Consider the following 22,882-nt stretch of genomic DNA (forward strand, 5'->3'; position numbering starts at 1 on the left):
CTTTACCTTACTGAACAGACTGGATTTCAGGGGCTTTACCTTACTGAACAGACTGGATATCAGGGGCTTTACCTTACTGAACAGACTGGATATCAGGGGCTTTACCGTACTGAACAGACTGGATATCAGGGGCTTTACCTTACTGAACAGACTGGATATCAGGTGCTTTACCTTACTGAACAGACTGGATATCAATGGCTTTACCTTACTGAACAGACTGGATATCAATGGCTTTACCTTACTGAACAGCCTGGATATCAGGGGCTTTACCTTACTGAACAGACTGGATATCAATGGCTTTACCTTACTGAACAGACTGGATATCAAGGGCTTTACCTTACTGAAGAGACTGGATATCAATGGCTTTACCTTACTGAACAGACTGGATATCAGGGGCTTTACCTTACTGAACAGACTGGATATCAATAGCTTTACCTTACTGAACAGACTGGATATCAATAGCTTTACCTTACTGAACAGACTGGATATCAATGGCTTTACCTTACTGAACAGACTGGATATCAGGGGCTTTACCTTACTGAACAGACTGGATATCAGGGGCTTTACCTTACTGAACAGACTGGATATCAGGGGCTTTACCTTACTGAACAGCCTGGATATCAGGGGCTTTACCTTACTGAACAGACTGGATATCAGGGGCTTTACCTTACTGAACAGACTGGATATCAGGGGCTTTACCTTACTGAACAGACTGGATATCAATGGCTTTACCTTACTGAACAGCCTGGATATCAGGGGCTTTACCTTACTGAACAGACTGGATATCAATGGCTTTACCTTACTGAACAGACTGGATATCAGGGGCTTTACCATACTGAACGGACTGGATATCAGGGGCTTTACCTTACTGAACAGACTGGATATCAGGGGCTTTACCTTACTGAACAGACTGGATATCAATGGCTTTACCTTACTGAACAGACTGGATATCAGGGGCTTTACCTTACTGAACAGACGGGATATCATGGGCTTTACCTTACTGAACAGACTGGATATCAGGGGCTTTACCTTACTGAACAGACTGGATATCAGGGGCTTTACCTTACTGAACAGACTGGATATCAGTAGCTTTACCTTACTGAACAGACTGGATATCAGGGGAATTTACCTTACTGAACAGACGGGATATCAGGGGCTTTACCTTACTGAACAGACTGGATATCAGGGGCTTTACCTTACTGAACAGACTGGATATCAGGGAGTTTACCTTACTGAACAGACTGGATATCAGGGGCTTTACCTCACTGAACAGACTGGATATCAGGGGCTTTACCTTACTGAACAGACTGGATATCAGGGGCTTTACCTTACTGAACAGACTGGATATCAGGGGCTTTACCTTACTGAACAGACTGGATATCAGGGGCTTTGCCTTACTGAACAGACTGGATATCAGGGGCTTTACCTTACTGAACAGACTGGACATCAGGGGCTTTACCTTACTGAACAGACTGGATATCAGGGGCTTTGCCTTACTGAACAGACTGGATATCAATGGCTTTACCTTACTGAACAGACTGGATATCAGTAGCTTTACCTTACTGAACAGACTGGATATCAGGGGCTTTACCTTACTGAACAGATTGGATATCAGGGGCTTTACCATACTGAACAGACTGGATATCAGGGGCTTTACCTTACTGAACAGACTGGATATCAATGGCTTTACCTTACTGAACACACTGGATATCAGGGGCTTTACCATACTGAACAGACTGGATATCAGGGGCTTTACCATACTGAACAGACTGGATATCAGGGTCTTTACCTTACTGAACAGACGGGATATCAGGGGCTTTACCTTACTGAACAGACTGGATATCAGGGGCTTTACCTTACTGAACAGACTGGATATCAGGGGCTTTACCTTACTGAACAGACTGGATATCAGGGGCTTTACCTTACTGAACAGACTGGATATCAGGGGCTTTACCTCACTGAACAGACTGGATATCAGGGGCTTTACCTTACTGAACAGACTGGATATCAGGGGCTTTACCTTACTGAACAGACTGGGTATCAGGGGCTTTACCTTACTGAACAGACTGGATATCAGGGGCTTTACCTTACTGAACAGACTGGATATCAGGGGCTTTACCTTACTGAACAGACTGGATATCAGGGGCTTTACCTTACTGAACAGACTGGATATCAGGGGCTTTACCTTACTGAACAGACTGGATTTCAGGGGCTTTACCTTACTGAACAGACTGGATTTCAGGGGCTTTACCTTACTGAACAGACTGGATATCAGGGGCTTTACCTTACTGAACAGACTGGATATCAGGGGCTTTACCTTACTGAACAGACTGGATATCAATGGCTTTACCTTACTGAACAGACTGGATATCAGGGGCTTTACCTTACTGAACAGACTGGATATCAGGGGCTTTACCTTACTGAACAGACTGGATATCAGGGGCTTTACCTTACTGAACAGACTGGATATCAGGGGCTTTACCTTACTGAACAGACTGGATATCAGGGGCTTTACCTTACTGAACAGACTGGATATCAGGGGCTTTACCTTACTGAACAGACTGGATATCAGGGGCTTTACCTTACTGAACAGACTGGATATCAGGGGCTTTACCTTACTGAACAGACTGGATATCAGGGGCTTTACCTTACTGAACAGACTGGATATCAGGGGCTTTACCTTACTGAACAGACTGGATATCAATGGCTTTACCTCACTGAACAGACTGGATATCAGGGGCTTTACCTTACTGAACAGACTGGATATCAGGGGCTTTACCTTACTGAACAGACTGGATATCAATAGCTTTACCTTACTGAACAGACTGGACATCAGGGGCTTTACCTTACTGAACAGACTGGATATCAGGGGCTTTGCCTTACTGAACAGACTGGATATCAATGGCTTTACCTTACTGAACAGACTGGATATCAGTAGCTTTACCTTACTGAACAGACTGGATATCAGGGGCTTTACCTTACTGAACAGACTGGATATCAGGGGCTTTACCTTACTGAACAGACTGGATATCAAGTCTCTCTCCAGTCTCCTCACCACCATGTCTTAGGCCTCTCCAACATGGACCGGCAGGTAGCCTAGTGGTTAGAGCGTTCGGCCAGTAACTGAAATGTTGCTAGATTGAATCCCCCAAGCTGACAACGTAAAAATCTGTCGTTCTGCCCCCGAACAAGGCAGTTAACTCACTGTTCCTAGGCTGTCATTGAAAATAAGAATTTTGTTCTTAACTGATTTGACTAGTTAAATAAAGGTAACATATATATATATATATATTTATTTTAAACCCTGCTATCCCAAGGAGCACAAATACACAAGACAGAGGTGGCTGACCAGAAAAATCTCGACTACAGCCGCAATAAATTCCTCAAAAGTACAGACAGATGTGTAGATATAGACAGATGTGTAGATATAAACAGATGTGTAGATATAGACAGATATAGACAGATATGTAGATATAAAAGCCTATTCTAGCATCTCAGGTTCAGATTCTTTCTAGAAACATTAACGTTGATCATTAGAGTTTCCCAACTGCACAATGCAAAGCTACTCTAGCGTAGAACATAATATTGTAGGCCCCAAATTCAATCCTTTCACTAACCATACGGAAACCAATCAGAGGAGGCTGGTGGGGGGGAGCTATAGGAGGATGGGCTGATTGTAATGGCTGGAATGGGATTATTGGGACAGTATCAAACACATGTCAATTACAATGAGCCCGTCCTCCTATAGCTCCTCACACCAGCCTCCTCTGAACCCAATCTCTAACAGTAACCAGACACTGCCCTCAAAGTCAAAATGACATGATCTTATGCTGCCACATTAAATTAATTACTACACACTTAGAAAACAGGGTTCCCATAAGAGAAACCCTTTTGGTGTGTGTGTGTGTGTGTGTGTGTGTGTGTGTGTGTGTGTGTGTGTGTGTGTGTGTGTGTGTGTGTGTGTGTGTGTGTGTGTGTGTGTGTGTGTGTGTGTGTGTGTGTGTGTGTGTGTGTGTGTGTGTCATACTCACTGGTTGTGTTTCCTGACATCTGGATAATACATTTGCTGTCTTTCCCCATCTCTCTGGAGTTGAAGGGGCGGACCCGCACCGCCACCTTCACAGAGGCCCCGGACATGGTGCCTCCTGCCTAGGACCAGCCTGCACGGAGTGCCTCTGGAAACGGGCCTAAATACAGGGCCTGGGAGATGGAGAGCAACACCTGTAAAAAGAAAATGAACAATATAAAAGGTCAAATCCTGAGGTAGAATGTTCTCCTGTGTGTGTGTTTAACGTTAACTATCTGTGAGCTTGTCTCACTGCTATCAACCCTGTCTCTGTTTTTAGTATCGACGTGATACAGTTATACCCTGTTACTGTGACTGAACCCTACGATTGGTTTCCAGTTGATCACCACAGAGTCAAATAGAGCAACATTAAGAGTCGTAAACATTATACTGTATCTCCATGGTGTGACCTTGTCGTAAACATTATTCTGTATCTCCATGGTGTGACCTTGTCGTAAACATTATGCTGTATCTCCACGGTGTGACCTTGTCGTAAACATTATACTGTTATCTCCATGGTGTGACCTTGTCGTAAACATTATGCTGTATCTCCATGGTGTGACCTTGTCGTAAACATTATGCTGTTATCTCCATGGTGTGACCTTGTCGTAAACATTATACTGTTTCTCCATGGTGTGACCTTGTCGTAAACATTATGCTGTATCTCCATGGTGTGACCTTGTCGTAAACATTATACTGTTTCTCCATGGTGTGACCTTGTCGTAAACATTATGCTGTTATCTCCATGGTGTGACCTTGTCGTAAACATTATTCTGTATCTCCATGGTGTTTCATGTTCACCTTGTGTGACTTTGCACCACTATTACACCAGGTTTGCATCATGGCACCCTATTCCCTATGTAGTGCACTACTTTTGACTAGGGCCCCATAGGGGTCTCTAATCAAAAGTAGTGCACTATAAAGGGAATAGGGTGCCATTTGGGCCGCGTGTCAGATCACAGAGCCCTTCTGCTGCGTTTCCATTAAGGTAAACAGAAGGAGGAATAGTGATTCAAGAAACCTCTTCTCCTGGAAGGATAAAGCTCATTAATTACATTAGTTCAGCTACAGTAGCTAAGATCCTTGATCACTAAAGATGTAAACTCCCTCCCTCTGCTCTGCCCGTCCATATCACTATGGCAACCTACTCCTCCGAGAGTCATCAAGCACTCTCAAATCTATAATCTTATTTATTAAGGGAGATGACCACTGAATTGTAAGAGAGCAGAGAGAGTGTAAACAAATGTTTCCCATGCTAATAAAACGTAAAACACCAAATAATGCATGCAGAGCGATACCCGCTAATTCTCAAAATCCAGAAAAGAGACGTTAAATTCTACAACCACCTAAAAGGAAGCTATTCCCAAACCTTCCATAACAAAGTCATCACCTACAGAGAAAAGAACATGGAGAAGAGTCATTGGGCTCTGTTTACAAACACAAACACACCCCACAGAGCCCCAGGACAGCAACACAATTAGACCCAACCAAATCATGAGAAAACAAAAAGATAATTACTTGACACATTGAAAAGAATTAACAAAAAAACTGAGCAAACTAGAATGCTATTTGGCCCTAAACAGAGATTATACAGTGGCAGAATACTTGACCACTGTGATTGACCCAAATTTAAGGAAAGCTTTGACTCTGTACAGACTCAGTGAGCATGGCTTTGCTATTGAGAAGGCCACCGTAGGCAGACCTGGCTCTCAAGAGAAGACAGGCTATGTGCTCACTACCATCAAAACCAGGTAGAAACTGAGCTGCACTTCCTAACCTCCTGCCAAATGTATGCCCATATTAGAGACACATACAGGGCCTTCGGAAAGTTTTCAGACCCTTGACTTTGTCCACATTTTGTTATGTTACAGCATTAATCTAAAATGGATTGAACAGAAAAAATCCTCATTAATCCACACACAATACCCCATAATGACACAATACCCCATAATGACACAATACCCCATAATGACTCAATAACCCATGACACAATACCTCATGACACAATACCCCATGACACAATACCCCATAATGACTCAATATCCCATAATGACACAATACCCCATAATGACTCAATACCCCATAATGACACAATACCCCATAATGACTCAATACCCCATGACACAATACCCCATGACACAATACCCCATAATGACACAATACCCCATAATGACTCAATACCCCATAATGACACAATACCCCATAATGACTCAATACCCCATGACACAATACCCCATAATGACTCAATACCCCATAACGACTCAACACCCCACAATGACTCAATACCCCATAATGACTCAATACCCCATGACACAATACCCAATAATGACTCAATACCCCATAATGACACAATACCCCATAATGCCTCACTACCCCATAATGACACAATACCCCATAATGACTCAATACCCCATAATGACACAATACCCCATAATGACTCAATACCCCATGACACAACACCCCATAATGACTCAATACCCCATAATGCCTCACTACCCCAAAATGACTCAATACCCCATAATGACTCAATACCCCATAATGCCTCAATACACCATAATTACTCAATACCCCATAATGACTCAATACCCCATGACACAATACCCCATAATGACTCAATACCCGATGACACAATAGCCCATAATGACTCAATAGCCCATAATGACTCTATACCCCATAACTACTCAATACCTCCATAATGACTCAATACCCCATAATGACTCAATACCCCATAATGACTCAATACCCCATAATGACTCAATACCCCATAATGACTCACTACCCCATAATGACTCACTACCCCATAATGACTCAATACCCCATAATTGCTCAATACCCCATGACACAATACCCCATAATGACTCAATACCCCATAATGCCTCAATACCCCATAGCAACTCAATACCCCATAATGACACAATACCCCATAATGACACAATACCCCATAATGACTCAACACCCCATAATGACTCAACACCCCATAATGACTCAACACCCCATAATGACACAATACCCCATAATGACTCAATACCCCATAATGACACAATACCCCATAATGACACAATACCCCATAATGACTCAACACCCCATAATGACTCAATACCGCATAATGACTCAACACCCCATAATGACTCAATACCCCATAATGACTCAATACCCCATAATGACTCAACACCCCATAATGACTCAATACCCCATAATGACTCAACACCCCATAATGACTCAATACCCCATAATGCCTCAACACCCCATAGCAACTCAATACCCCATAATGACACAATACCCCATAATGACACAATACCCCATAATGACTCAACACCCCATAATGACTCAACACCCCATAATGACTCAACACCCCATAATGACACAATACCCCATAATGACTCAATACCCCATAATGACACAATACCCCATAATGACACAATACCCCATAATGACTCAACACCCCATAATGACTCAATACCGCATAATGACTCAACACCCCATAATAACTCAATACCCCATAATGACTCAATACCCCATAATGACTCAACACCCCATAATGACTCAATACCCCATAATGACTCAACACCCCATAATGACTCAATACCCCATAATGACTCAACACCCCATAATGACGCATTACCCCATAATTACACAATACCCCATGACTCAATACCCCATGACACAATACCCCATAATGACTCAACACCCCATAATGACGCAATACCCCATAATGACTCAATACCCCATAATGACTCAACACCCCATAATGACTCAACACCCCATAATGACTCAATACCCCATGACACAATACCCTATAATGACACAATTAAACCTGTTTTTCCATTGTCATTATGGAGTATTGTATTTAGATTGATGAGGGGAACAAAACAATTGAATACATTTTAGAATAACGCAGTCACCTAACAAAATGTGGAAAAAGGGGTCTGAATACTTTCCCGAAGGCACTGCATTTCCCTCAGATTACTCAGACCCACAAAGAATTCAACGACAAATCCAATTTTGATAAACTCCCATATCTACTGGGTGAAATTCCACAGTGTGCATCACCGCAGCAAGATTTGTGACCTGTTGCCATATTGATTTATTTTCCCTTTTGTAGTTGAACTATTTGCTCAATGCTACAACAATGTATATAGACATAACATGACATTTGAAATGTCTTAAATTGAATTAAATTGAGAGAGAAACAGAGAGAGACAGGGAGAAACAGAGCGAAACAGAGAGAGAGAGAGAGAAAGAGAGGGAGAGAGAAAGAGAGAGAGAAAAAGAGAGAGAGAGCAGAGAGAGAGAGAGCGAGAGAGCAGAGAGAGAGCAGAGAGAGAGAGCGAGAGAGAGAGAGAGAGAGAGAGAGAGAGAGAGAGAGAGAGAGAGAGAGAGAGAGAGAGAGAGAGGGAGAGAGAGAGAGAGAGAGACAGGGAGAGAGAGAGAGAGAGAGAGAGAGAGAGAGAGAGAGAGAGAGAGAGAGAGAGAGAGAGAGAGAGAGAGAGAGGAAAGGTAAATGAGTGACAACTGAACCTGTCTAATCTCAGAACCCAAATCTCACGTCAACTGGCCAGCTACTTGATTTGTGTCAGTCAGTCAGATTTGTGTTTATGTAAAGTCTATCACAAGAGACTATGACCTGTCATTCAATTAAATCCATCTGTGTACAAACAAGGCCTCACATCTCCTGGTCCAGACCACCACCAGTGGGATACAATAGAGGACGCCTGACTGTGTGGCTGGCTGGCTGGCTGGCTGGCTGGCTGTCTCATGAAAGGAGCATGCCTGTTCAGCTCCAGCCGAGGGGAGATGGGATCCTAGCCTAGCGGCAACAATAGAAGTGCAGCCACAGCTGAATGACAGGCCGCTCACTAGGATTACCCTGGTCCAATAACACAGAGAGACCAGCCAGTCAGTCAGTCAGTCAGTCAGTCAGCCAGTCACACTGGTCCAATAACACAGACAGACTAGTCAGTCAGTCAGTCAGTCAGCCAGTCAGTCAGTCAGTCAGTCACCCTGGTCCAATAACACAGAGACAGACTAGTCAGTCAGTCAGTCAGTCAGTCAGTCACACTGGTCCAATAACACAGACAGACCAGTCAGTCAGTCAGTCAGTCAGCCAGTCAGTCAGTCACCCTGGTCCAATAACACAGAGACAGACTAGTCAGTCAGTCAGTCAGTCAGTCAGTCACACTGGTCCAATAACACAGACAGACCAGTCAGTCAGTCAGTCAGTCAGCCAGTCAGTCACCCTGGTCCAATAACACAGAGACAGACTAGTCAGCCAGCCAGTCAGCCAGTCAGTCAGTCAGTCAGTCAATCACCCTGGTCCAATAACACAGAGACTAGTCAGTCAGTCAGTCAGTCAGTCAGTCAGCCAGTCACCCTGGTCCAATAACACAGAGACAGACTAGTCAGTCAGTCAGTCAGTCAGTCAGTCAATCACCCTGGTCCAATAACACAGAGACTAGTCAGTCAGTCAGTCAGTCAGTCAGTCACACTGGACCAATAACACAGAGACAGACTAGTCAGTCAGTCAGTCAGTCAGTCACACTGGCCCAATAACACAGAGACAGACTAGTCAGTCAGTCAGTCAGTCAGTCAGTCACACTGGTCCAATAACACAGAGACAGACTAGTCAGTCAGTCAGTCACACTGGCCCAATAACACAGAGACAGACTAGTCAGTCAGTCAGTCAGTCAGTCAGTCAGTCAGTCAGTCACACTGCCCCAATAACACAGAGACAGACTAGTCAGTCAGTCAGTCACAACACAACAGACACAGAGCACACCAGACCAGTCACAACAGACACAGAGCAGACCAGACCAGTCACAACAGACACAGAGCAGACCAGACCAGTCACAACACAACAGACACAGAGCAGACCAGTCACAACAGACACAGAGCAGACCAGACAGTCAGTCACAGCACAACAGACACAGAGCAGACCAGACCAGTCACAACACAACAGACACAGAGCAGACCAGACCAGTCACAACACAACAGACACAGAGCAGACCAGACCAGTCACAACACAACAGACACAGAGCAGACCAGACCAGTCACAACACAACAGACACAGAGCAGACCAGACAGTCAGTCACAACACAACAGACACAGACCAGACCAGACCAGTCACAACACAACAGACACAGAGCAGACCAGTCAGTCAGTCACAACAGACACAGAGCAGACCAGACCAGTCACAACACAACAGACACAGAGCAGACCAGACCAGTCACAACACAACAGACACAGAGCAGACCAGACCAGTCACAACACAACAGACACAGAGCAGACCAGACCAGTCACAACACAACAGACACAGAGCAGACCAGACCAGTCACAACACAACAGACACAGAGCAGACCAGACCAGTCACAACAGACACAGAGCAGACCAGACCAGTCACAACACAACAGACACAGAGCAGACCAGACCAGTCACAACACAACAGACACAGAACAGACCAGTCAGTCAGTCACAACAGACACAGAGCAGACCAGACCAGTCACAACACAACAGACACAGAACAGACCAGGGTTCAGGACTGGGAGAATACAGGACCTAAAGGTATAAATAATGTCTGGATAGGATATTATCATGTTTCTATAGCAATTAGTTATCAATTAGTTACATACAGTAGGATCACATGCTCAGCTGTCTCTGTACGGGAATATATTGAATTTCACAGTGTATTTTGACATACTATATTTGGAGATGCGTACTGTTGAAGTCAATGAAAAACCTTTAAAAGTCATTACATAGTTAACAATAGTTCATCAGCCTCCCTGTTCACGTCATTAATATGACCTACTGTTGGACACTGTGACAAAATGTATAAAATAATTATAGGATTTGACGTATAGAATCGTAAGCACAATGCTAATAGGCCTATAACATATTGGTAAAAACACTAATATCACCATGATGGTGGTTGGTGTGCAAACTGCACCGTCACACAAGGCGTAGCTCCATTCTCCTCGTTGGCTGCCCCCTAAGGCCCCTATGGTGTCTGGAACACAAATCAGGATATAAATAGCCGTCAAGTTACCCAACCAGTTCCCAATGATAAACCATTACCATATCCAATTATAACCTAGACTATTCATATTTTACTGAGAATGGTAAGAAAAAAAATAATAATAATATCGCCATAACACCATAATATCACCATCATAACACCATCATACCAACATAATATCACCATAATATAACCATAATATAACCATAATATCACCATAATATCACCATAATATCACCATAACACCATAATATCACCATAATATCACCATAACACCATAATATCACCATAATATCACCATAACACTATAATATCACCATGACACTATAATATCACCATAATATCACCATAACACTATAATATCACCATGACACCATAATATCACCATAATATCACCATAACACTTCAATATCACCATCACCAACATCACCATATCACCATAACACCATAATATCACCATAATATCACCATAACACCATAATATCACCATAACACTATAATATCACCATGACACTATAATATCACCATAACACCATAATATCACCATGACACTATAATATCACCATGACACTATAATATCACCATCACCAACATCACCATATCACCATAACACTATAATATCACCATAATATCACCATAACACCATAATATCACCATAATATCACCATGACACTATAATAACACCATAATATCACCATAATATCACCATAACACTATAATATCACCATGACACTATAATATCACCATAATATCACCATAACACTATAATATCACCATAATATCACCATAACACTATAATATCACCATAATATCACCATAACACCATAATATCACCATAATATCACCATGACACTATAATAACACCATAATATCACCATAATATCACCATAACACTATAATATCACCATAATATCACCATAACACTATAATATCACCATAATATCACCATAACACTATAATATCACCATAACACTATAATATCACCATAACACTATAATATCACCATAATATCACCATAACACCATAATATCACCATAATATCACCATAACACCATAATATCACCATGACACTATAATATCACCATAACACTATAATATCACCATGACACTATAATATCACCATAAAACCATAATATCACCATAATATCACCATAACACTATAATATCACCATGACACTATAATATCACCATAAAACCATAATATCACCATAACACCATAATATCACCATAATATCACCATAACACTATAATATCACCATAATATCACCATAACACTATAATATCACCATGACACTATAATATCACCATAATATCACCATAACACCATAATATCACCATATATCCCAGTAAGACTTACATGTAAACTACAGTAGTCCCAGTAAGACTTATGTGTAGTTTACAGTAGTCCTAGTAAGACTTACGTGTAAACTATAGTAGTCCCAGTAAGACGTATGTGTAGTTTACAGTAGTCCTAGTAAGACTTACATGTAAACTACAGTAGTCCTAGTAAGACTTATGTGTAGTTTACAGTAGTCCTAGTAAGACTTACATGTAAACTACAGTAGTCCCAGTAAGACGTATGTGTAGTTTACAGTAGTCCTAGTAAGACTTACATGTAAACTACAGTAGTCCCAGTAAGACTTACGTGTAAACTACAGTAGTCCCAGTAAGACTTATGTGTAGTTTACAGTAGTCCCAGTAAGACTTACATGTAAACTACAGTAGTCCCAGTAAGACGTATGTGTAGTTTACAGTAGTCCTAGTAAGACTTACATGTAAACTACAGTAGTCCCAGTAAGACTTATGTGTAGTTTACAGTAGTCCTAGTAAGACTTACGTGTAATCTACAGTAGTCCCAGTAAGACTTACGTGTAGTTTACAGTAGTCCTAGTAAGACTTACGTGTAATCTACAGTAGTCCCAGTAAGACGTACGTGTAGTTTACAGTAGTCCCAGTAAGACTTACGTGTAGTTTACAGTAGTCCCAGTAAGACTTACGTGTAGTTTACAGTAGTCCTGGACAAGTATGTGAGGTGGTGTCAAAGCGAATCGAGACATAAATAATACGGAGCGTCATGTTGGAATGGCGTAGACGTCTCTGCAAAGGTAATTCTGACGAGTTAATTATGCCGGTCCGATAAATGCGGTTATCAAATTGGCGGGTATAATCATTGTTAGCCTACACTGTAGCCATATGTCAATGACATAGCTTATAACCACTAGGCTACATGGGTGGCAGGTAGCCTAGCAGTTAGAGCGAAAGGTTGCTAGATCGAATCCCCGAGCTGACAAGGTAAAAATCTGTGGTTCTGCCCCTGAACAAGGCAGTTAACCCGCAGTTGCTAGGCCGTCATTGTAAATAAGAATTTGTTCTTAACGGACTTGCCTAGTTAAATAAAGGTCCAATTAAAAAAATATGGTTAACTGCAGGCTATTATCTGCTAGGCCTGCGTGTAGGCTTAACCTGACATGAGGTGGGTAGTCTATTTGACTGCCATTTTATAGAAATACTGTAATGATGAGGTTATTAACACAGTGGTTTGATTTAAATTACCTTTGTTATTACTGTTAGGATGCTGTGTGAAATAGGACTCAGATGCACAGGCTATGCATCACATGAGTTTATCATATGTTAGCCTATCTACTCCTTGCATAGTCATACACTCTCAGGAAAAAGAGTTCCAAAAAGGTTCTTCGGCTGTCCCCGTAGGAGAACCCTTTATGTTCCAGGTAGAATCCTTTTTGGATCCAGGTATAACCATTTTGGGTTCCAGGTAGAATCCTTTTGATTCCAGGTAGAACCCTTTTGGGTTCCAGGTAGAACCCTTTCCACAGAGGCTTCTACATTGAATCCGAAAGGGTTCAACCTGGAAACAAACGGGTTCTTCCTGGAACCGTAAAGGGTTCTTCAAAGGGTTCTCCTATGGGGACAGCCGTAGAACCATTTTAGGTTCTAGATAGCACCTTTTTTTCTACTAATGTTGGCTACAACACATCCCTGTAGCATAGACATAGGATTTGATTTGAAATGGACATTTCAGGATAATTCATGACTATTGTATAATGCCGGGCCGGGCCACAGGCACAATTAATTTGCAACCTAATAAATAAGCATAATTCTTCAGGAGGTTGTCAACTGATTTTGTTGCCTAGCCTACCTCCTGAATGACAGGGTAATTATTATTGTCAACCAGCTCAAGATGATAATAAATAGGTTATAGAGAAAATGATCTATTATATTTAAGCCCCTAGTTTTCCATCTGTCCTACATGGTCTGAGCTGACAGCTCCTCAATAGCCGCACCCCATCACAATCATTCCTCCCTTCCCTTCCCAGCCCCGGGAGACCCAACACCAAACAAACACTGCCCCATGAATACTGCATTAGTACCAGAACAATGGATCCTACCTCTTTAATGCCCCGTCCGGTTTAAGAAGCTTGTTTGCTCTGCTCTCCTCGTCTGTTAATCGTCTTTCTACCCAACTCCAGTTCCTCTCTCTTTCTCTCGTCTTGTTTCCACAGCCTCCAGTCTCCTCTCCTCCGGCTCTGTCTCTCTCTCTGTCTGACTGTCACAGACCAGCTGGCAGCCCACCTCCCTTCTCTTCTCCCCTCCCTCAGAGCAGGAAGAAGACACAAGGCAGAAATAACACCACCGGTAGAGGGTATATTCTTGTATAGCCTAGATACCCTGCTATAGCCTGGGGTCCAGGGAGGGTTTGCGTTGTGTGCTCCACCACCTCCTAGAAGACAAAATGTCTCTGTTCTGTTGACTGCCTGCTGCTGCCTACGGGGAGGATGCTGAACTATACTGAGCCTGGTGATGTCATCACGAGGGAGGTGGCAGCAGCATCAATGCAGCAGAGAGAGAGAGGGAGGAGGGCTGAGCACCGGGCAGAGAGAGAGAGAGAGATAGACAAAGAGAGAGAGAGGGAGGAGGGCTGAGCACCGGGCAGAGAGAGAGAGAGATAGACAAAGAGAGAGAGAGAAAGAGACAGAGAGAGAGAGAGAAAGACAGAGAGAGAAAGACAGAGAAAGACAGACAGACAGACAGACAGACAGACAGACAGACAGACAGACAGACAGACAGACAGACAGACAGACAGACAGAGAGAGAGAGAGAGAGAGAGAGAGAGAGAGAGAGAGAGAGAGAGAGAGAGAGAGAGAGAGAGAGAGAGAGAGAGAGAGAGAGAGAGAGAGAGAGAGAGAGAGAGAGAGAGAGAGAGAGAGAGAGAGAGAGAGAGAGCAATATATTAGGTTCCTCAGGGGAACACAGTCTGTCTGTGTTTAGCATTGGAACAGGAGTGTGTAGCGTCTACCTACACACTGTGTTTAGCATTGGAACAGGAGTGTGTAGCGTCTACTTACACACTGTGTTTAGCATTGGAACAGGAGTGTGTAGCGTCTACTTACACACTGTGTTTAGCATTGGAACAGGTGTGTGTAGCGTCTACCTACACACTGTGTTTAGCATTGGAACAGGAGTGTGTAGCGTCTACCTACACACTGTGCTTAGCATTGGAACAGGAGTGTGTAGCGTCTACTTACACACTGTGTTTAGCATTGGAACAGGAGTGTGTAGCGTCTACCTACACACTGTGTTTAGCATTGGAACAGGAGTGTGTAGCGTCTACCTACACACTGTGTTTAGCATTGGAACAGGAGTGTGTAGCGTCTACTTACACACTGCGTTTAGCATTGGAACAGGAGTGTGTAGCGTCTACCTACACACTGCGTTTAGCATTGGAACAGGAGTGTGTAGCGTCTACCTACACACTGCGTTTAGCATTGGAACAGGAGTGTGTAGCGTCTACCTACACACTGCGTTTAGCATTGGAACAGGAGTGTGTAGCGTCTACCTACACACTGTGTTTAGCATTGGAACAGGAGTGTGTAGCGTCTACCTACACACTGTGTTTAGTTTGTTTTGAATTTAATGGTTGTTTTTACATCTTTAAAGAAGTAGTAGCTTATGCTATAGAGATTGAAGGAGACAGAAATGCTAAGGATGAATACAGAAAATGGAAAATGGAAATACAGTAGACTACGTGGAAAATGGAAAACAGCAGCATTCTGATCAGAGAGGTGAATTCATCCTGAGATATCAACCTGTGAAGGGACAACACCAGGACAAATGAGCGCTCTGTAGCAAAGCAATGTCATGAGGCCTGGTTAGTTGGTAGACCACCAAGTTGTTTAGAGTCCTGGTTAGTTGGTAGACCACCAAGGTGTTTAGAGTCCTGGTTAGTTGGTAGACCACCAAGTTGTTTAGAGTCCTGGTTAGTTGGTAGACCACCATGTTGTTTAGAGTCCTGGTTAGTTGGTAGACCACCAAGGTGTTTAGAGTCCTGGTTAGTTGGTAGACCACCAAGTTGTTTATAGTCCTGGTTAGTTGGTAGACCACCAAGGTGTTTATAGTCCTGGTTAGTTGGTAGACCACCAAGGTGTTTAGAGTCCTGGTTAGTTGGTAGACCACCAAGTTGTTTAGAGTCCTGGTTAGTTGGTAGACCACCAAGGTGTTTAGAGTCCTGGTTAGTTGGTAGACCACCATGTTGTTTAGAGTCCTGGTTAGTTGGTAGACCACCAAGGTGTTTAGAGTCCTGGTTAGTTGGTAGACCACTAAGGTGTTTAGAGTCCTGGTTAGTTGGTAGACCACTAAGGTGTTTAGAGTCCTGGTTAGTTGGTAGACCACCAAGTTGTTTAGAGTCCTGGTTAGTTGGTAGACCACCAAGCTGTTTAGAGTCCTGGTTAGTTGGTAGACCACCAAGGTGTTTAGAGTCCTGGTTAGTTGGTACACCACCAAGTTGTTTAGAGTCCTGGTTAGTTGGTAGACCACCATGTTGTTTAGAGTCCTGGTTAGTTGGTAGACCACCATGTTGTTTAGAGTCCTGGTTAGTTGGTAGACCACCAAGGTGTTTAGAGTCCTGGTTAGTTGGTAGACCACTAAGGTGTTTAGAGTCCTGGTTAGTTGGTAGACCACCAAGCTGTTTAGAGTCCTGGTTAGTTGGTAGACCACCAAGGTGTTTAGAGTCCTGGTTAGTTGGTACACCACCAAGTTGTTTAGAGTCCTGGTTAGTTGGTAGACCACCATGTTGTTTAGAGTCCTGGTTAGTTGGTAGACCACCAAGGTGTTTAGAGTCCTGGTTAGTTGGTAGACCACCATGTTGTTTAGAGTCCTGGTTAGTTGGTAGACCACCAAGGTGTTTAGAGTCCTGGTTAGTTGGTAGACCACCAAGGTGTTTAGAGTCCTGGTTAGTTGGTAGACCACCAAGTTGTTTAGAGGCCTGGTTAGTTGGTAGACCACCAAGTTGTTTAGAGTCCTGGTTAGTTGGTAGACCACCAAGTTGTTTAGAGTCCTGGTTAGTTGGTAGACCACCAAGGTGTTTAGAGTCCTGGTTAGTTGGTAGACCACCAAGGTGTTTAGAGTCCTGGTTAGTTGGTAGACCACCAAGGTGTTTAGAGTCCTGGTTAGTTGGTAGACCACCATGTTGTTTAGAGTCCTGGTTAGTTGGTAGACCACCAAGGTGTTTAGAGTCCTGGTTAGTTGGTAGACCACTAAGGTGTTTAGAGTCCTGGTTAGTTGGTAGACCACTAAGGTGTTTAGAGTCCTGGTTAGTTGGTAGACCACCAAGTTGTTTAGAGTCCTGGTTAGTTGGTAGACCACCAAGCTGTTTAGAGTCCTGGTTAGTTGGTAGACCACCAAGGTGTTTAGAGTCCTGGTTAGTTGGTACACCACCAAGTTGTTTAGAGTCCTGGTTAGTTGGTAGACCACCATGTTGTTTAGAGTCCTGGTTAGTTGGTAGACCACCATGTTGTTTAGAGTCCTGGTTAGTTGGTAGACCACCAAGGTGTTTAGAGTCCTGGTTAGTTGGTAGACCACTAAGGTGTTTAGAGTCCTGGTTAGTTGGTAGACCACTAAGGTGTTTAGAGTCCTGGTTAGTTGGTAGACCACCAAGTTGTTTAGAGTCCTGGTTAGTTGGTAGACCACCAAGCTGTTTAGAGTCCTGGTTAGTTGGTAGACCACCAAGGTGTTTAGAGTCCTGGTTAGTTGGTACACCACCAAGTTGTTTAGAGTCCTGGTTAGTTGGTAGACCACCATGTTGTTTAGAGTCCTGGTTAGTTGGTAGACCACCAAGGTGTTTAGAGTCCTGGTTAGTTGGTAGACCACCATGTTGTTTAGAGTCCTGGTTAGTTGGTAGACCACCAAGGTGTTTAGAGTCCTGGTTAGTTGGTAGACCACCAAGGTGTTTAGAGTCCTGGTTAGTTGGTAGACCACCAAGTTGTTTAGAGGCCTGGTTAGTTGGTAGACCACCAAGTTGTTTAGAGTCCTGGTTAGTTGGTAGACCACCAAGTTGTTTAGAGTCCTGGTTAGTTGGTAGACCACCAAGGTGTTTAGAGTCCTGGTTAGTTTGTAGACCACCAAGGTGTTTAGAGTCCTGGTTAGTTGGTAGACCACCAAGTTGTTTAGAGCCCTGGTTAGCTGGTAGACCACCAAGGTGTTTAGAGTCCTGGTTAGTTGGTAGACCACCATGTTGTTTAGAGTCCTGGTTAGTTGGTAGACCACCAAGTTGTTTAGAGTCCTGGTTAGTTGGTAGACCACCAAGTTGTTTAGAGTCCTGGTTAGTTGGTAGACCACTAAGGTGTTTAGAGTCCTGGTTAGTTGGTAGACCACTAAGGTGTTTAGAGTCCTGGTTAGTTGGTAGACCACTAAGGTGTTTAGAGTCCTGGTTAGTTGGTAGACCACTAAGTTGTTTAGAGTGGATCAAAATGAGATCAGACTGATACATGGACTATGATGTCAGACCTATTGCCAAGAAGAGAGTTGCTAGGGCAACAACGTACAATTTGGTATCAATAGCACTAGACTTAGGGGTTATATTTTAGAGGATCACAAACATAGACCGTTGTCTTTGTTCATAGGTTACTCTTTTTTAAATTCTCAAATTGTCTTTGGAGTGTACAAAACATTAAGAACACCTGCTCTTTAATATATTTGTACGTTTTTTTTAAATGTAACTTTTATTTAACTAGGCAAGTCAGTTAAGAACAAGTTCTTATTTACAATGACGGCCTACACCGGCCAAACCCAGACGACGCTGGGCCAAATTTTCGCTGCCCTACGGGACTCCCAATCACGGCCTGTTGTGATACAGCCTGGATTCAATGCAGGGTGTCTGTAGTGACGCCTCTTGCACTGTGATCCAGTGCCTTAGACAACTGCGCCTCTCGGGAGCAATATAGGTTGACCAGGTGAATCCAGGTAAAAGCTATGATCCCTTATTGATGTCACTTTTTAAATCCACTTCAATCAGAATAGATGAAGGGGAGGAGACGGGTTAACTAAAGAATGATTTTTAAGCCTTCAGCCAATTGCGACATCGATTGTGTGTGTGCCGTTCAGAGGGTGAACTCATTATTAGGAAGGTGTTCTTAATGTTTTGTACGCTCAGTGTAAAAATCACATGTATAATATAATATGTATAATAATGTATAAATTATGGATGGATATGCAGTATTTAATCCTAGATAGTAGCTTCATTTTCCCATAAGATAATTTCCCTATAATATGCCGATAAAGCATTATATTACACGCTGTTTAAATATGTAGACCATTTCTGAAGCAGTGATTCTGTAAATGAAATATGTCCTTTTTCACCCTGCACTGTCTCTCTGTTGGAATGCAGGGTTCACGGATCCCTCCCAAATGGTACCCTATTCCTACGGCGCACTACTTTGACCAGGGGCTCTGGTCCAAACTAGGGCACTAAATAGGGAATAGGGTGCAATTTGGGATTTCTGCTTATATCCCATCCCCAAAATTGTGAGAGGAAATGTCCTTCTGCTCCTTTTTCAGTAAATCCCATTGCAAGACACCCGTGTAATCCTCTCTCTCCGTGGTCTGGGACTGGAGAATGCAGCGTGGTGAGGACATCGTGAACACAGCTCTACTTGTTGAGGTCAGCTTTGGCTTAGTCTCACAAAGGGGGTTGGTAATTAGGGTATTTTCTCAACAATTCAATTATCTTTGGGAATAATTGGTCGTAGCATGATCGTAAATGAATTACAGCACAGCATTATGTTGGTCTACTTACTGAATACGTGTTGAAAGTTATCACCTATTTATGTAGTCAAAATGGTAACCAATGTATTTGTCCTACTGATGTACACAACCAGCTCCATATTTCCAAAATGAAAGAAAAATTATCAAAAATGTTCTAAATTAATAAACAAAAAAAAAGGAAGATATCTTGATTGCATACAGTATGTGTACAGTATGTCTACAGTATGTCTACAGTATGCATACAGTATGTATACAGTATGTGTACAGTATGTCTACAGTATGTGTACAGTATGTCTACAGTATGTATACAGTATGTCTACAGTATGTCTACAGTATGTGTACAGTATGTCTACAGTATGTCTACAGTATGTATACACAACCCAGAGTTAAAGACGTCCTCCAGTGATTTTTGAACTGTTCCTGTTGAAAAGCAATATCCCAAGTAGTAATACAGTAAAGTACGTCAAACTCGTTCCACAGAGGGGCGGGTGTCTGCTGGTTTTTGGTTTCTCCGTTCAATTAAGACCTAGACAACCAGGTGAAGGGAGTTAATTTACTAATCAGTGACCTTAATTAATCAATCGAGTCCAAGGGAGGAGCGAAAACCCTGAGACACTTGGCCCTCCGTGGAAAGGGTTTAGAGTTAGACACTACTGCAAACCTCAATGAGTTGGTCTGATGGGAAGTCGTGATGTCACCAGCCTCCCCCCTCGCTTGAGGAACAATAGAGGAACAATAGAGAACAAAAGATAAATATCCTGACAAACTCCCCAGTCCTGGTGACAGGCATACCCATAACATGATGCTGCCACCCCATAACATGATGCTGCCGACCCATAACATGATGCTGCCACCCCATAACATGATGCTGCCACCCCATAACATGATGCTGCCACCCCATAACATGATGCTGCCACCCCATAACATGATGCTGCCACCCCATAACATGATGCTGCCGACCCCATAACATGATGCTGCCGACCCCATAACATGATGCTGCCACCCCATAACATGATGCTGCCACCCCATAACATGATGCTGCCACCCCATAACATGATGCTGCCACCCCATAACATGATGCTGCCACCCCATAACATGATGCTGCCACCCCATAACATGATGCTGCCACCCCATAACATGATGCTGCCACCCCATAACATGATGCTGCCGACCCATAACATGATGCTGCCGACCCATAACATGATGCTGCCGACCCATAACATGATGCTGCCACCCCATAACATTTTTTTATTTTTTATTTTACCGTTATTTTACCAGGTAAGTTGACTGAGAACACGTTCTCATTTGCAGCAACGACCTGGGGAATAGTTACAGGGGAGAGGAGGGGGATGAATGAGCCAATTGTAAACTGGGGATTATTAGGTGACCATGATGGTTTGAGGGCCAGATTGGGAATTTAGCCAGGACACCGGGGTTAACACCCCTACTCTTACGATAAGTGCCATGGGATCTTTAATGACCTCAGAGAGTCAGGACACCCGTTTAACGTCCCATCCGAAAGACGGCACCCTACACAGGGCAGTGTCCCCAATCACTGCCCTGGGGCATTGGGATATTTTTAGACCAGAGGAAAGAGTGCCTCCTACTGGCCCTCCAACACCACTTCCAGCAGCATCTGGTCTCCCATCCAGGGACTGACCAGGACCAACCCTGCTTAGCTTCAGAAGCAAGCCAGCAGTGGTATGCAGGGTGGTATGCTGCTGGCTTCGTATGCTGCCACCCCATAACATGATGCTGCCACCCCATAACATGATGCTGCCACCCCATAACATGATGCTGCCGACCCATAACATGATGCTGCCGACCCATAACATGATGCTGCCGACCCATAACATGATGCTGCCGACCCACAACATGATGCTGCCACCCCAATACGGATGCTGCCACCCCATAACATGATCCTGCCACCCCAATACTGATGCTGCCACCCCAGTACTGATGATGCCACCACAATACTGATGATGCCACCCCAATACTGATGATGCCACCCCAATACATGATGCTGCCACCCCAATACCGATGCTGCCACCCCAATACTGATGCTGCCACCCCAATACTGATGCTGCCACCTTAATAATAATGCTGCCACCCCAATACTGATTCTGCCACCACAATACTGATGCTGCCACCCCATAACATGATGCTGCCATCTTAATACTGATGCTGCCACCCCAATACTGATGCTGCCACCCCAGTACTGATGATGCCACCTTAATAATGATGCTGCCACCCCAATACTGATGCTGTCACCCCAATAATGATGCTGCCACCCCAATACTGATGCTGCCACCCCAATACTGATGCTGCCACCCCAATACTGATGCTGCCACCCCAATAATGATGATGCCACCTTAATACTGATGATGCCACCTTAATACTGATGCTGCCACCCCATAACATGATGCTGCCACCCCATAACATGATGCTGCCACCCCATAACATGATGCTGCCACCCCATAACATGATGCTGCCACCCCATAACATGATGCTGCCACCCCATAACATGATGCCACCTTAATAATGATGCTGCCACCACAATACTGATGCTGCCACCCCAATACTGATGCTGCCACCCCAATACTGATGCTGCCACCCCATAACATGATGCTGCCACCCCATTACATGATGCTGCCACCCTATAACACGATGCTGCCACCCCATAACATGATGCTGCCACCCCATAACATGATGCTGCCACCCCAATACTGATGCTGCCACCCCAATACTGA

General features: G+C 43.6%; 1 protein-coding gene across 1 annotated transcript in view; it reads right to left on the reverse strand.

Moving 5' to 3' along the window:
* The window catches only part of kif1aa (kinesin family member 1Aa), a gene marked incomplete in the record, with an annotated part of 191,337 nt that extends 176,447 nt beyond the window's left edge, over window positions 1–14,890 (reverse strand). The window contains 2 exon segments of the mRNA XM_055943926.1: window positions 4,032–4,221; window positions 14,483–14,890. Coding sequence (XP_055799901.1) covers window positions 4,032–4,137 — 106 coding nt within the window.
* Window positions 14,891–22,882: the final 7,992 nt, after the last annotated feature.

This window comes from Salvelinus fontinalis, chromosome 14, assembly GCF_029448725.1.
Source record: "Salvelinus fontinalis isolate EN_2023a chromosome 14, ASM2944872v1, whole genome shotgun sequence".
In the NCBI taxonomy this organism is placed as follows: Eukaryota; Metazoa; Chordata; class Actinopteri; order Salmoniformes; family Salmonidae; genus Salvelinus; species Salvelinus fontinalis.